This window comes from Loxodonta africana, chromosome 8 (assembly GCF_030014295.1).
Source record: "Loxodonta africana isolate mLoxAfr1 chromosome 8, mLoxAfr1.hap2, whole genome shotgun sequence".
NCBI classification, from domain to species: Eukaryota; Metazoa; Chordata; class Mammalia; order Proboscidea; family Elephantidae; genus Loxodonta; species Loxodonta africana.
Genome location: NC_087349.1, coordinates 85,453,008 through 85,470,141, shown reverse-complemented (window position 1 = coordinate 85,470,141; position 17,134 = coordinate 85,453,008). Strand labels below are relative to the sequence as shown.

General features: G+C 38.9%; 1 protein-coding gene across 17 annotated transcripts in view; it reads left to right on the top strand.

The window, feature by feature from the left end:
- OSBPL3 (oxysterol binding protein like 3) overlaps positions 1–17,134 on the top strand; it is a 224,403-nt gene that overhangs the window by 192,583 nt on the left and 14,686 nt on the right. For 16 of the 17 annotated variants that reach the window (XM_003407074.4, XM_003407072.4, XM_003407073.4 and 13 more), the window contains 6 exons: positions 1,378–1,441; positions 5,629–5,707; positions 6,764–6,908; positions 8,101–8,245; positions 11,227–11,353; positions 15,673–15,795. In XM_003407074.4, the coding sequence (XP_003407122.2) occupies positions 1,378–1,441; positions 5,629–5,707; positions 6,764–6,908; positions 8,101–8,245; positions 11,227–11,353; positions 15,673–15,795 (683 nt within the window). Of the gene's footprint in view, positions 1–1,377; positions 1,442–5,628; positions 5,708–6,763; positions 6,909–8,100; positions 8,258–11,226; positions 11,354–15,672; positions 15,796–17,134 lie in introns of those variants that run through there. The other variant, XM_023544346.2, reaches the window with a different exon arrangement.

Genomic DNA, 17,134 nt, shown 5'->3' with positions numbered 1-17,134 from the left:
CCACTTTAACATACGTCTACTTTAAGGGAGGAGGGGAGCATTCCGTAGCTTCTCTGCCCCTCCACCGTGAGGCAGGAGCTGGTAGGCCAGCAAGAAGGGTAGGGGCTGTTTTCTTGCCCTGATTTAGCTTTATATAATCCCAAGATTTATAAGCTAACTGCAGTGTTGTCGTTGAGTGCTGGTGGAAGAAAGAAGAGGTGGAGGGACATGCAGCGATTCCGATATAAAATATCTTTAAATTTGAATTAAGAAGAAAAGAAAAAAAAGCGAGAAGAGTCACTCAGGTTTCACTAGTACTGAGTTAGTGGTAACGTCCTACACAGCTCAGGTGCCTTGAGCGTTACTGAGATAACGAAGTATAATTGAGGAGCTATTGTCTCTTTAGCTTCTTCATTAGTGAATAAAACAGAATGACCCCCCCTTCCCAAAAGGCAGAGAAATGGGCTACAGTCTGTGTTACAGGGGATTCTCTTTTCTAGAACATAATTGTTTATTTACTCAAGATATTTTTATCCTTCCTGATATGAATAAAAATAATTTTTTTAGATGCTAATATTTCTTCAGTAATTATTTGTGTCACTTTTTTTTTATAGGAACATTACTGTTTTCAAATTTTACCTTGGATGGGTTTTCTTGTAGGCAGTTCTAAGAGATGCAGAGCTTTCAAAAGAGTTAAATCCACGAAGCCAGAGGAATAACGTTTTTGTGTTGCTTTAGGAGTAGCATTTTAAAACATGTTCTATTTGACATCTTGATTAAAACGTTTGCAGATACTTCCAGAAGAAGCTAATGGAGATTTTGACATTGGTAGCCAATATCAGATTATATGGTTCATGAATGGGCAGACTTTGTGTGTTGCTGTTTTTATTTTCACATATTTCAAAACGCATCTCTAGCCTATCCTCATCCCTCCCCAACTGGCCACACTCCCACAAAGGATTCCATTCATGGCTTTCTCCTTTCTCCAGACTGACTTGAGCACGTTAGGAGCTAAGTGTATCAGGAGTGCCCTCTTGAGGACATACTTGTTTAAGGAAACTAAAAAAGTTTTAATTCTTTGCCAACCAAACCAGTTTCCACCCGCTCAGTTCTGGCTCACAGTGACCCCATGTGTGTCAGAGCAAAATATGCTCCATAGGGTTTTCAGTGGCTTATTTTTCGGCAGTAGATTGCCAACCCTTTCTTCCAAGGTGCTTCCGGGTGGACTTGAACCTCCACCCTCACTGTTAGCAGCTCAGTACGTTAACTCTTTGTGCCACCCAGGGACTCCTGAATTCACTGTACATTGTGTTAAATCCCAGTGCAAGGGAGAAGAGATGGATTTCATGAGACTCTAATGTTAATTTTTTTCTGGTTTTGGTCCTTTGTTTCTTTCAGGTCAGCCATCACCCACCTATATCTGCATGTCGTGCTGAGTCTGGAAATTTTGTTTTCTGGCAAGGTAACGTGCTAATATATTTGACCTCTATTGTTTTTGTAATGTGATAGATTTAGTCAGAAATTACTGTACATGCTTGTTAAGATCCAAAGTGGTCCCTGGACTTCTGTACTACTTGATTCTCTCACCTCTTGTTTCAGAACCAAAATTCATATTTTCCTATTTCATAATTTCAGGGCTCAGCAGCATCACTTAGTTGTTCACTTAAAAAAAAAAAATCCTCTGTCTTTATCTGGGCCACCATCATTTATTCCTCCAACATTTCCTCTAATTCTGCAGCCACCTACATTCTGTATACCCAGCAGATCCTGTATATTCTATATCCCGGAACCATATATCCTGAGACCCTAAATAGTTCCAGTTGTTCACTAGCATCTAAGCAGCAGAGGGGTTTATTTTTCCTTCAAATTTCAAATTTTGTTTTTGAAATCTCATTTTACAATGCTGTTTTCTTCTAAGATTTTTATAAAATAATTAAGAAAATAATGTCTTTTTGATTATAGCCACACTGAGCGAGCGTGAAGCGGTATCTCATTGTGTTTCTGCTACTTTTCTGCTAATGATGTTGAGCACTTTTCCTGTGATTATTGGCCATTTGTATTTAAATTGTACTATTTGTCTTTTTATTATTGAGTTGTAAGAATTCTTTATATAGTCCCTTATTAGACGTGTGATCTACAAATATTTTCTACCCTTCAGTGACTTTTCACTTTCTTGATGCTTGTCCTTTGAAGCACAAAAGTTTGTAATTTTGATGAAGTCCAGTTTATCTATTTGAGGGGGAGTTGCTTTTGGGAGCCCTGGCGGTGCAGTGGTTTAGGGCTCGGCTGCTAACCAAAAGGTCGGCAGTTCAAACCCACCAGCCACTCCTTGGAAATCCTATGGGGCAGTTCTACTCTGTCCTGTAGGGTCCCTATGAGTCAGAATCGACTCGATGGCAGTGGGTTTGATTTTTTTGGTTTGGTGTGCTTGTAGTGTCATATCTAAAAGCCATTGCCTAATCCAAGGTCACAAAGATTTATGTCTATATTTTCTCCTAAGAGCTTTATAGTTTTAGATGTTATATTTAGTTCTATGGTTTATTTCAAGTTAATTTTTATATATGGCATGAGGTAGGGATTCAGCTTCATTCTTTTGCACATGGACATCCAGTTGTTCCAACACCATTTATTGAAAAGACTATTTTTCCTCCACTGGATTGTCTTAGCACCAATTATTTTTTAAGATGATTTTTTTTTAAGGATTTTTTTTTTAAGTGAGAAAAAAAAAAACCCCTCTCTTAGATTCACCCATATATTTACCATTTACGGTGCTCTTCATTCCTTTGTATAGATCAACATGTCCATCTGGTATTATTTTCCTTCTCCCTCATGGACTTCCTTTAATATTTCTTAAAGTGTTAATTAATCTGCTGGTGATAAATTTCTCTTAAGCTTTTATATGTCTGAAAAAGTCTTTATTTTGCCTTCATTTTGAAGTGTATTTTTACTAGGTATAAAATTGTAGGTTGATCATTTATTTTTTCTTTCAGTTCTTTAAATGTATTGCTGAATTGTCTTTTGGCAATGTTTATAAGGAGAAGTCAGCTGTCATTCTGATCTTTGTTCTTACACATGTATTTTTTTGTTTGTTTTTCTGGATGCTTTTAAGATTTTCTCATCTCTTGTGTTAAACAGCTGGATTATAACGTATCTTGGAGACTTTTTTTTCATGTTTTTTGTGGCTGGGGTTCATTGAGTTTCTTGAATCTGTGGGATTATAGTTTTCATCAAATTTGGAAAATAAATTCATGACCGTTATTTCTTCAAATGTTTTTATGATCTCCCCCTTCTTTCTGGGATTCCAACTGCACAGATATTAGGCTGCTTGAAGTAATCCCACAACTCAATGATGCACTGTTCAGTGTTTTTCTCTGAGTGTTATTTTGCATAATTCTTATCGCTATGTCTTTAAATTCACTAATCTTTTCTTTTGCAGTGTTTAATCCCACCCACTGTATTTTTCATTTTTATAAGTTCACCATGGGACTTTTTAAATCCTCCATATCATCTTCCCCTTTCCTCTACCTTCTGAAACATATAGACTATATTTATAATTAAAAAACCAAACCTGCTGCTGTCGAGTCAATTCTGACTCATAGTAACCCTATAGGTGTTCTAATATCCTTGTCTACTAATTCCATGATCTTTGTCATTGCTGGACCTGTTTCTATTGATTGAGTTTTCTCCTCATCATGGGTTGTGTTTCCAGTATCTCTGTATGCCTGGTCATTTTTATTGGATGCCAGACACTGCGAAGGTATGTTGTTGTATGTAGGAGTTTTTAAAATTCCTTTAAATATTTCTAGGTTTTTATGTGGAACACAGTTAAGTAACTTAGAAGTCATTTGATCCTTTTGAGGCTTGCTTTTATGCTTTAAACTTAGGCAAATCCAGTATAACTTTAATGAAGTGCCAACTTTACCCCTCTACTGAGGCAATACCCTTCTGAAGACTCTGCTTAGTGCCCAAATATTAACAGCTTTCTTAACTATGGCTTTTGGGAGCATGACCTAGTCCCAGCCCTGTGTGAGCTCTGAGAATTGCTCCACTTGATCTTTTCTAAGGGTCTTTGCCTGACCTTGTATAGTTTTCTTACACTCACCAGTGTCCAGCTGAAGACTTGAGGAGACTACTCTAAAGATCTTCAGAGCCCTTTCTTTGTACAGCTGTCTTCTCTCCAGTACTCAGCTTTATGAATTCTAGCTTCTTTGATCTCTCTGACTTTAACTGTCTTCTCAGCTCAAGAAGTCTGTTGGTCTCTGCCTGAGTTCCACCTGTCTGTGGTCAGGAAACATTTTCCAGTAAGCTAGGTTTGTTTCTCTTCTCTCAGGGAATCTTGTGTTGCCTATTGGCCAAGGTCTGAAATATCTAATTTTTACATATTTTATCTTTTTTTTTTTTTTTTTAATTGTCTAAGGTGAAAAGATAGTTCCTTCCTCTGTTACTTCATCGTGATCCAAAATGGAGCTTCAGCTCCCAAATCTTTTTCATAGTCCCCGCACTTCTGCTTTTCTTTTCCATGTTCCCAAACTTACTTACTCTGCAAACCCTGCTGTTCTTTTTCTATTCCCTGTTTCCTTTGTTGGGACCATTTACCCAAGTTAGAAAATTCTGACATTATCTTTAAATTGTCTCTTTCTTTCACAGTTCTGTCTGTTTCTACTTGAATGGTTCTGGGATCAGTCCCTTTTACTCCATCACCATTGCTGTTGTCTAGGATCCCTTCATTCTCACTTATCCCCTGGACAACTGCGATAGCCTCTTGTCTGTCTCCCTGCTTCTAACCTCTCCTACTCCTGTTCCATTCTCCGTAATTCTAGTTGTCTTTGCAGAGCCTATATCTAATCACGTAAGTTTCCTATTCAAACAAATACCTTATTTTCCCCAGTGCACACAAACCAGACTTCTTAGTGAGACCTGTAAAGCCCACTTTTTTATGTCCTCAGTCTGACTTTTCTGTTCTCTCTGGACAATCCCAGACCTACAAGGTAGAACCACATCATGCTCTCTTACACGTCTGTTCCCTTGAACAAGCCATTTCTTCTGCCTTGATATTTTTTCTCTGCCTGGTGGACTCCTGCCTATCCTTCAAAGCCGGTTTAAATGGCCTCTTCTGACAAGTCTCTCCTGATGCCTTCCCCTAACATGTTGGTCATTCCTTCCTCTCTGGTTCCATTTCACCTTATAACAGACTTAGAACCCTTGGCTCTGCGTGGGTATTACCTGTTTGCACTCTGTCTGCCTTTCATGCTATGAGCTCCTCTGAGGAAGGGACTGTATCTTATAACTTCACTTTCCTTGTTTCTGTTCCTGGTTCTCAATTAATCCAAAACCAAACCCAGTACTGTCGAGTTGATTTCAATTCATAGCAACCCTATAGGGCAGAGCAGAACTGCCCCACAGGGTTTCCAAGAAGTGGCTGGTACATTCAAACTGCCAACCTTTTGGTTAGCAGCCAAGCTCTTAACTACTGTACCACCAGGGCTCCAGTTCTCAACTGGTACTTAAATATTTATTGCATGAAAAGTTATCCTATAAAATAATTAATTTTATTATGAAGACTTTGCGGTATGTAATGATTGATCATCTATCCAGCTGAAGAACTCTTTAGCTATCCTATGTATTTAATGTTTGGTATTTTCATTTCAGATGTGAGATGGAAAAACAAATTCTGGGGCAAATCCATGGAAATTGTTCCAATTGGCACAACCCATGTGACTCTGCCAGTGTAAGTTCTTCCTCCATGGTTAGGAAATTTATAGAATTTTGAGCCAAGATTTGCCTTTAGGGGCCCAGTGCCCATCTTCCCCCATGACATTGAGTGTGTGTTTTCTCTTAATTTGTTTGGGAGTAGGTTTAGGTGTTCTTCATTCAACAATCTCAAGTTTTCTTTCCCTCAAATTGGAATGCCTACTAGAGACCAAAGTTCCCTGAATGGAGACTTTTTAAACTCATATTTCTACTTCTGGACAAAATTAAGGATGGTAGTTTTTATTTAACATTGTTTTCTTGCTTCACTGTCCAGATTCCTTTTAAGAAAAACACGACTATAATATTACAGGGATTATTGATACTTCTTTATAAAACAAACTGGCCATAGTATGGACTCTGAACTGGACTGCCTGGATTTGACTGCTAGCTCTGTCTCTTACTACTTGTAAATCCTTGGGCATATTACTTAACCTTTCTGATTACCAGTCCCCTCATCTGTAAAATGAGGATATAAACCACCTACTTAATAGGGCTGTTGTAAAGATTAAATGAGTAGTATATGTAAAACACCTAAAATAGACCTGGCACATAGCAGATGCCACGTGTTTGGTCTTATTATTATTGTCCTTATAATTATTAGTTAACTCCATAAGTAATGCATGAATACTTTCTCGTTGTGAAGCATTTAAGTTTATATATGTATATATAAAATTGAGAAATTCCCATACCTTCCCCATTTTCACTTCCCTTTCCTAGCTCGGTGACTTTAGATGAGTCACCTCCTCAGGCTCTCAGTGTTTTCCTCTGTAAAGGAGGGAGTGGGTCGTTCCAGGAGTCACTAGCCTCTCCCTGCTCCCAGGTCCACAAGTCTGATTGCCGTCCTCTCTGGCCATGCATGCTTCCTTGGGGAATAACAGCACATGGGATGCCCAGTGCAGAATAGCCAGTCAGTGTTGGTTCCCTTAATAAAGGAACAAGGAATTCATTACAATGAATTTTATAAAATTCATTATTTTGTAAAATACCAATGCTCTTCTTGGAATCCTTATGTCCCCTTTTTCCTCCTTTTTAGCTTTGGAGATCATTTTGAGTGGAACAAAGTGACCTCCTGCATCCATAACATCTTAAGCGGGCAGAGGTGGATCGAGCACTACGGAGAGATAGTCATCAAGAACCTGAGTGACGATTCCTGCCACTGCAAAGTGAATTTTATCAAGGTAACCCAGGCGGCCTTGTAAGCTCTGACCTTTGAAGGGCTGTAGCAGAGCCAGGGCCTCAGAGCATAGGACATCTTGGGGAATTTTTCACCATTACCTTTGTGCCAGCAGACCCACCTCTGGTCCCAGCCCCACGTCTCTTACCTGGACCACAGCCATGGCCTCCTTCTGGCCTCCCCGCTCCCACCCTTACTCTCATAAGGTCTATCCTCGATGCAATAGCCCAGAGGGATCCTTTTAAAACATTAGTCATGTCGCATCATTTCTCTGGCCAAAATCCTCCAACAGCTTCCATCTTACTCAGAGTGAAAGCTAGCACCCTCACAATGGTCACAGGCTCTGCACTGTCTGCAGTCTCATCCCCATTTTACCAGTCTTGGAATGGGAATGCTGAACCTCCAAAATATGGCCTGAAAGTGCCACTCAACTTTATTGGTTGCCAAATATGGGTACTGTTTTAATTGAAAATAGTACTAGACTTTTTGATTTATAGAGAAATGCCTTCTTTTCTTTCATAGAGATATTTTAAGAACAGCCAGGTAATTGGGAGTTTTGAAAATTTCAACTCTAGGGAGTTGGAGCTCCCTCTGCTGGCGCTAATGAGGTACTGTATAGAACCAGCAAGTCTTCCTTTCAGATGCTAACTAAAAACATCATGCGAATACAGGTTACATAAGGTTCCTATGGCTTGGCTGAACAAACCTAGTTTTGGGGAAAAAATCAAAGAAACTGAAAGATGGACAACCAACTTGACTGGTTTCTGTCTAATTCCTTTAGAGAAGAAATTATGTGAGTTAAATTTCTATTAAGTTACAATCAGAGCCACGGTGACAGCCGGGGAACACCTCCTCTCAGGGGCTGTAAAGGCCAACCACACGACTTGGCAGATGTCTAAGAGAGGAAACGAGACTTTCCTGCCTACATTATTGAAGCTATAGTAGGAAAAAAAGAAATTGTCTTACATAAATGTTGGTTATTGAGTTTCAAACTGCAAATAGAGGATTAACTATTATTTGTATTAAATAACTAAAAGCATGATTTAAAAAAAGAGAACCAAGAACTGGAAAAGTATATGCAGTGTAGGACTACTCTTGTGGCACAGTCTCTCTGTTTCCCTTTCTGTTGCTTTTCTTAGTATCTGAAGTAAGGTGGCCACAAAGTACTGACCAGACAACTCTTCTTTGAATTCCAGGCAAAATACTGGAGCACTAACCCCCACGAGATTGAAGGCACAGTGTTTGACAGGAGTGGGAAAGCGGTGCATCGACTGTTTGGGAAATGGCATGAAAGCATCTACTGTGGTGGCCCCTCCTCGTCCACTTGTGTCTGGAGAGCAAGTTAGTGTCCAGGTTAATGAGCCCAGCCGAAGGGTCGGCGGGTGGGTGCTGCAGGAGGAGCTACAGCAGGCAGACATCAGTGTCCACTCAGGTCCTCCAGTCAGCACCTCCTTTGGACTATGCTAGAGGCCTTGAGCCTTACTGCATTCATCTAATCCTATTTCAGACTCATCGTCATGCTTCTTTACAACACCTCCATCGGGCTACTAGGTCCTGGGTTCTTAATTCTGGAATGAAGCCAGTGCTGATCCCTGATCATTCTCTGTGGGAATCTTACAGTCAATACAGTCACGGAACATCACTCCTGCGCCTATATTGGGCACTAAAAAGGAATGTCAGTCACTTTAGAGTAGGGACAAAGAGAAAAGTGTCCTTGGAAAGGCAGAGTGACTTAGGGTTTATATAAGAGTTAAGGACCCCCCAGGTTCACCAACACCATAGGCCACTCTGATCTCTCTTGTGATTCCAGAAGGATGTACAGACTTTGAAGCAGCCAGGAGGGTTAGGGAACCCAAACCTTCATCAACGTGTCCCCACATTTTTAAGACCGTAGTCCGTCTTCCAATCTGATAAATATGTTGTTTTCAAGTAATAGACATATTCTAAAACCATTGTTCTGAGGTACATCTGTTAGGATGCTTTAGGCTGATAAAAATAAAAAAAGAAAATCATTCTAATAGTGGCTTAAACCATTAGGTTGTGTGCTATTAACAATAAGAGAGGAGACGGGTGGCCCCAGAGTGGTTTAGGCAACGTACCTGTGTCAAGGACACATTCTGCCATTCCCAGTGTGTTGATGATGTTTCCCCTCATGGTTGTAAAATGTCAGGATTCAATACTATTTCCCCACGTGACAGCACACCAAGCAGGGAAGAGGGAAGATAAAAGCTTTCTTCTCTCCTGACTCTTTTTTCAGGAATGAAATATTTTCCAGAGCCCCCCAGCAAATGTGTCTTTACATCTCATCAGCCTGCACTAGCAAGTTAGAAAGGGAAATGGCTGTAAAGTAGGCTTCCACCAATGTTTCTTTCAATGGATACCAACCACATCTTGCATCATCCTAACAGAGGTTGCCATGAAGCTAGAATGAATTAGCAGCCCTGGCCTTCTTCCTAACTTCAGAGGTTCAGAGACACATGTGAGATTTTACAAGTGAGGTACACTGTAATATGTGTTGGAATTCTAACCCCTAAACTTGTGGATCTAATCCGGTTTGGAAATAGGGTTTTTGTTATGTTAATTAGATCATGCGCAAGTAGTATAGGCTCTAAATCTAATCACTTCTGAGTTACAAAGGCAGATTAGACACAGAGACAGTTCACATGGGGAAGACTGAGGCCATGTGAGGATCATCTACAAACCAAGTAACAAGGAATGCCCAGGACTACCGATAAGGAAGGAATTGATATGGCCAAGACCCTGATTTGGACTTTCGGCCTTTAGAACTGTGAGAAAAAAATACCTGTTCTTTAAAGCCACCCACTTGGGATATCTTGTGTTATGGCAGCACTAGGTAACCACAATATATGCCCTCTCTTTTGGTTAAACTGTATGTCACAGATGAGAACTACCATCTTCTCTGGAGTTTTAAAGTAGTACCTGGATGAAGGAATGCTCTGTAAGTGGTTGTTATTCTGTTTCATTGACTTTTATGTCTGTGTATTGGCCATGAGCATTTCTGGACAATCTTCTAGAAAAACCACTTTCTTTGTGTATTAGATTCCTATGCTGCCGTAACAACTTGACACAAACTTAATGGCTTAAAACAAAACTAATGTATTATCTTACAGTTCTGGAGGCCAGAAGTCCAAAACTTGAGTTGTTGGTATTCCTTCGGGAGGCTCTAGGGGATAATCCATTTTCTTTCCTTTTCTGGCTTCTAGAGGTCACCAGCATTCCTTGGCTGATAGCCTCTTCCTCCACCTTCAAAGTCAGCAGAATAGCATCCTCCACTCTTTCTGAATCTGACCCACCTACCTTCCACTTATAAAGACCCTTGTGATTACATTGGACCCACCCAGGGAATCCAGAAAACCCTCCGCATCTCAAGATCCTTCACCTAATCACATCGGCAAAGTCCCTTTTGCCATGTAAAGTAATATATTCACAGGTTCCAGAGATTAGGACCTGGGCATCTTTGGGAGGTCGCTATTTAGTCTACCAAATTTCACTCTCTAATGGTTACTGAGGTGGGGGCAGGGATAGATTTTTAAAGGCGCAATAGGAAGCTTCTCTATTACTTTCATGCTAAAGATATAAGGAAATCAAGACTAGTTAAAAAGAACTTCTGAATCTTCCCCTCCCCCAAAAAATGGGTCTACAGAAAAGTTCAGAGAAAGCATTTGCATTTGTATCTCAATAGTGAGAGCTATTGTGGATTTTATTTGTCTAGATCGAATTTACCAAACATGTAATTGTATTATTTTTATCTAGAATTCAAGATAGAGCAATACTCCCGATGGTTCTGAACTTCGATATTTAAGATTGGGGGTGGGAGGGCCAGAATTGTTGAAAAGGAGGACAGAAATAAAAGGAGAGAATTCACATTTATTGACCTCCCTGCTAGGGCTTCAGAACTATTTTAGGTGCTAGAGAGAGTTTTGGGAGACTTCGACACCCCTCAAATGAAAAATGGGTTCTCTAGAGAGAGAGAGAGCCTTGTTAGTCAAGTAAGAGACCCAGAGCTTTTTTAACATGATTATTTTAGTAAGTTATTTTTCTAGCATAAACCAGTATCCAATGAAAATTCACAGCGTTGTATAAATTTAATATATGCCCCAGACAAAGGAGGCCTTATCCCTGTAAGACAGAAAAAAATTTCCAGAGAAGAAACTTTGTAAAGAAATATTCAGCACGTATTTGCTTAGGTGAGAGGAAAAAAAAAAAAAATTAGTGTTGGCCAGAGATGAAAAAAATGAAGAAATTAAAATGTAATGTAAATGAAATGCAAGATAGGGATGAATAATTTATTTTTCTTTTAGATCCCATGCCCAAAGGCTATGAGCAATATTATGGCTTTACACAGTTTGCACTAGAATTAAATGAAGTGGATCCATTCTCAAGGTCTTTATTACCACCTACTGACACTCGATTTAGACCAGACCAAAGGTAAGGATTTCTTTGAAGGTCTTTCTCTCCAAAAATGTAAAACTTTCTACAAAAATTCTTATTAACAGCCCCCAGGTCCCCAGAGGAGCCTGAGAGAGGTAGCTGATGTCATCAGGTGTGACTATAGAGAGGCTTCAAGCAACAGTGATATGGAAAACATGGCCTAGCCTAGGCCTTTGTGTTGCATGGACTATATTCATTGTAGAGCCCCATTTATATTAAAAGACCCCAAAAGTATTTATTTTTAGTTTTACTGTGTATAATAATGAAGGACTTACCTTCTTACTATTTATTGGAAAGAGAGAGAAGCATCCGGTACCCTCCCCCACCCCTGAATTTGAATCATCTTGGCGCACTGAGGTCTAACTTCTGATCCTAGATTTGCTGCTAACACGCTGTGTGACGTATGATGAGTCTTTTCATCTTCCTCAGCCTTAGTTTTCTACTTGGTAAAAAGGAAACAATTTTCTCTCCCCTACGTACTTTCTAACTGAGACTCAAAAACCAGAGACAAAAAAGAAAAGTTTGATAAAATTGGCTTCTTTAAAAAAAAAACAAACAAACATTGTTTTGGGCAAAATAAATAAAAATGTATAACCAAAGTCAAAAGATAAATGGCAGGCTGAGAAAACATATTTGCCGCTCATACTGTGAATTGGTTTTAGAAATCAAGAGGAATTAGATCAACCTTATAGAAAAAAAGACATAGGAAAAAGAACAGACCTTCACAAAATAGGAAATACAGATGGCCCTTAAACATATGAAAAACACAAATTTTTTTTTCTTTTTTTAATTTTTATTGTGCTTTAAATAAAAGTTTACAACTCAAGTCAGTCTCTCATAAAAAATTTATATACACCTAGCTATTTTTTTATGTGCTCCTAGTTGCTCTCCCCCTAATGAGGCAGTACACTCCTTCTCTCCAGCCTCTATTTGTGTCCATTCAGCCAGCTTTCATCCCCCTCTGCCTTCCCCTCTCCCCTCCAGACAGGAGCTGCCCACATAGTCTCATGTGTCAACTTGATCCAAGAAGCTCAATCCTCACCAGTATTATTCGCTATCCTATAGTCCAGTCCAGTCCCTGTCTGAAGAGTTGGCTTTGGGAATGGTTCCTGTTTTGGGCTAACAGAAGGTCTGGGGACTAAGACCTCCAGGGTCCTTCTAGTCTCAGTCAGACCATTAAGTTGGGTCTTTTTATGAGAACTTGAGGTCTGCATCCCACTGCTCTCCTGCTCCCTCAGGGGTTCTCTGTTGTGTTCCCTGTCAGAGCAGTTATCAGTTGTAGCCAGGCACCATCTAGTTCTGGTCTCAGGCCGATGTCGTCCCTGGTTTATGTGGCCATTTCTGTCTCTTGGGCTCATAATTACCTTGTGTTTTTGGTGTTCTTCATTCTCCTTTGCTCTAGGTGGATTGAGACCAACTGATGCATCTTGGCTGCATGCTAGCATTTAAAACCCCAGATGCCACTTTCCAAAGTGCGATGCAGAATGTATTCTTAATAGATTTAATTATGCCAATTGACCTAGATGTCCCCTGAAACCATGGTCCCCAAACCTCTGGCCCTGCTGTGCTGGGCTTCAAAGTGTTCGATTTATTCAGGAAACTTCTTTGTTTTTGGTTTAGTCCAGTTGTGCTGACCTTTCCTGTACTGTGTGTTGTCTTTCCCTTCACCTAAAATAGTTCTTGTCTACTGTCTAATTAGTGAATACCCCTCTCCCTTACTCCCTCCCCAAAGAATCAAAGAATATTTTCTTCTCTGTTTAAATTATTTCTCAAGTTCTTGTAATAGTGGTCTCATACAATATTTGTCCTTTTGCAACTGACTAATTTCACTCAGCATAATGCCTTCCAGATTCCTCCATGTTACGAAATGTTTCACAGATTCATCACTGTTCTTTATCAATGCATAGGATTCCATTGTGCGAATATACCATAATTTATCCGTTCATCTGTTGATGGGCACCTTGGTTGCTTTCATCTTTTTGCTGTTGTAAACGGTGCTGCAGTGAACATGGATGTGCATATATCTGTTCATGTAAAGGCTCTTATTTCTCTAGGATGTATTCCAAGGAATGGGATTGCTGGATCGTATGGTAGTTCTATTTCTAGCTTTTTAAGGAAGCACCAAATCGATTTCCAAGGTGACTGAACCGTTTTACATTCCCACCAGTAGTTTATAAGTATTCCAGTCTCTCCACAACCTCTCCAACATTTATTATTTTGTGTTTTTTGGATTAATGCCAGCCTTGTTGGAGTGAGATGGAATCTCATTGTAGTTTTGATTTGCATTTCTCTAATGGCTAATGATCATGAGCACTTCCTCATGTATCCGTTAGCTGCCTGAATGTCATCTTTAGTAAAATGCCTGTTCATATCCTTTGCCCATTTTTTAATTGGGTTATTTGTCTTTTTGTTGTTGAGTTTTGCAATATCATGTAGATTTTAGAGATCAGACACTGATCAGAAATGTCATAGCTAAAAACTTTTTCCCAGTCTGTAGGTAATCTTTTCACTCTTTTGGTGGAGTCTTTGGATAAGCATAGGTGTTTGATTTTTAGGAACTCCCAGTTATCTAGTTTCTTTTCTGGTGTTTGTGCCTTGTTAGTAATGCTTTATATACTGTTTATGCCATGTATTAGGGCTCCTAGCATTGTCCCTATTTTTTCTTCCATGATCTTTATCATTTTAGATTTTATTTTTAGGTGTTTGATCCATTTTTAATTAGTTTTTGTGCATGGTGTGAGGTATGGGTCTTGCTTCATTTTTTTGCAGATGGATATCCAGTGATGCCAGCACCATTTGTTAAAGAGACTGTCTTTTCCCCATTTAACTAACTTTGGGCCTTTGTCAAATATCAGCTGCTTATATGTGGATGGATTTATTTCTGGATTCTTGATTCTGTTCCATTGGCCTATGTATCTGTTGTACCAGTACCAGGCTGTTTTGACTACTGTGGCAGTATAATAGGTTCTAAAATCAGGTAGTGTGAGGCTTCCCACTTTGTTCTTCTTTTTCAGTAATGCTTTTCTTATCCAGGGCCTCTTTCCCTTCCATATGAAGTTGGTGATTTGTTTCTCCACCTCATTAAAAAATGTTGTTGGAATTTGGATCTGAATTGCATTGAATCTGTAGATCACTTTTGGTAGAATAGACATTTTTACAATGTTAAGTCTTCATATCCATGAGCAAGGTATGTTTGTGCACTTACGTAGGTCTCTTTTGGTTTCTTGCAGTAGTGTGTTGTAGTTTTCTTTGTATAGGCCCTTTTCATCTCTAGTAAGATTTATTCCTAAGTGTTTTATCTTCTTGGGGGCTACTGTAAATGGTATTCATTTGACAATTTCCTCTTCAACGTTCTCTTTGTTGGTATGGAGGAATCCAACTGATATGAAAAACACAAATTTTTGAAACAACATTGATAAACCATTTTTTAACTTACCAGATTGGCAAAACTTCAACATACTAGGCCTAGGCTATGGGAGACTCAGACACCCTTACAGCATTGCTGGGGGATAATGTAAATTGCTATGACCTCCATAAAGGGCAATTTGGTAATATTTAAATTACAAATTCTCATACCCTTTAACCCAGCAATTCCACTTCTAGAAATTTCTCCTTCAGCTATGCTTACCCAGTGGAAAATGGGAGATGTACAAGGCCATTCATTGTGGCATTAATTGCAACATTAAAAATTTAGGAACAAAAAATACAATAAAATAAAAAATTGGGGTGCAACCCAATGTCTATCAATAGAGAATTATTTAAATAGGATACATTCACATGATGGAATATTATGCAGCTATTTAAAAAGATGGAGATGTCTATATACTTGATATATAAATCCAAGATACATTGTTAAGTAAAAAGTTAAATAAAAAACCAAGGTACAGACAGTATATGTAACATGCTACCATTTATTTCTTTTTAAAAGGAGTGGGTAAAAATATATATTAGGGTTTGCTTATATATGCATAAAGAATCTCTAGAAGCATGCACATGAAACTAATAACAACGGGTTACCTGAGGTAGGAAGGTAAAAGTGGGTGGGATGGAGGAAAAATAAGTGGAATTAGAGATAGGAGTGAGAGAGAAGCTTTACCCCAAATTCCTGCTTACATGTATTTTTTGAACCATTTAAATATATCACCAATTGAAAAAAGTGATATCTTTCCTAACTACCTCAAAATACCATTTTAAGTGTTGAGAGACGGGTCTTACACATGAGAAAGCATTTTGAGAATCTAAGATACATGCAAGTTTAGTAGGAATTCTTGTTTTCTTGAAATTGAAATTCGTTCATTTTTTCCTCAATGCTTCAGGTTTCTAGAAGAAGGGAACTTAGAAGAAGCTGAAATACAAAAGCAGAGGATTGAACAGCTACAGAGAGAACGGCGGCGGGTGCTAGAAGAAAATAACTTGGAACACCAGCCCCGGTTTTTCAGGTGTGTGCGTGGACTGTGTGGGTCATTGGCTGATAGGTACTGACCACATTTGATGCTTTTGGTGTGAAGAGAGTGAATAGGAGGGTCCTCTCTCTGGATGAGAGTGTTCTCAGTGTATTTCCTGCTTCAGAGTGGTAAAACCTCTCACCTGTTCTGGGAACTGAATGTCTAAGGGTGTTTGCCTTTGGGCATACCCTTCCTGGCATTCTTCTTGGGCAGATGTAGTGTCTTCTTTTTTGGAAGAAGCAAGGAAAGACTGCCTGAACCTGGCTCCCAGTTCCAAGCCAGTTTATTAAATTTGTATCCAAGCTTGGTTACCCATGTAGACATATTGAACAAAACAACAGAGATAATTAATAATCACTCCACTGGTAACCAAAATGGAAATTCCAAAGAGTCTAATTCTTAAATTGCAGAAGTCCCATTACATGTGAGCTTAGATTTGGATCTTTAAAATTATTTTAAAAATAACTTGCTAAAAAAGTCGTGTTAAAAAACAGACTCACGGATTTAGGAGGTGTATCAGAGATCATCCAACTCCTCACTTTTTATTTTCACTGATAAGAAAGGAAGGCCCAGGAATGTAGGTCATTTGTTGACAGACCCAGTGGAATGTTCTGGACTAGAGCTTGGTCATTTGTTCATTTTTTTAAAAATCAAAGTGGAAACAGACACGTGTAGAAAAGCAGCAAGCCCCTGTCCTACCCCTTCCATTCCAGTCTTGCTTTCAAGGTAGCCATTTTTTTTTTAGGTTTGATTTTGTTTAATGGGCAACATTATCAATAATAAAACATGCATTCCAAACAACAAAGTAGTAACAATTAATGTTTTATTCCAAAAATGTAATACTCTTTTCCATAAAGTAGTTGTGGAGTACGTCAAATCTCTTCTGATAGTTTCCGCAAACTCAGAACATGAACAGATTGAAGATCAACTGGCCACAGCCTCATTTCAAAACATGCATAATATTGTTTAAACATTTAAAAAATGGGATAGACACCTTAAATTCTTTTTTGTGAAAGGCCAGAGATAGAATAACAAACTGAGTAATTGATAGGTACATACGTATACGCTTAAGCAGGTCAGTTCTTTTTTTTTTTTTCACTTTTCTTTCATAAATCAATAAGTTTCATTTTTAAAAAAGGAAAATCTACATTTATAAAGATGTTCATTACAGCATTTTTTAGAATCGTTAAAAATTGTGAGTAACCAAGCTGTCTCAAGGACTAATGTGAACACATCACAAATGACCTCACGTCTTTTGAGCACTATGGGAAATGAATTAACATCTACATGCAAAATGTAAAATTTATGTAGGCTCTGATCCCAACCATATAAA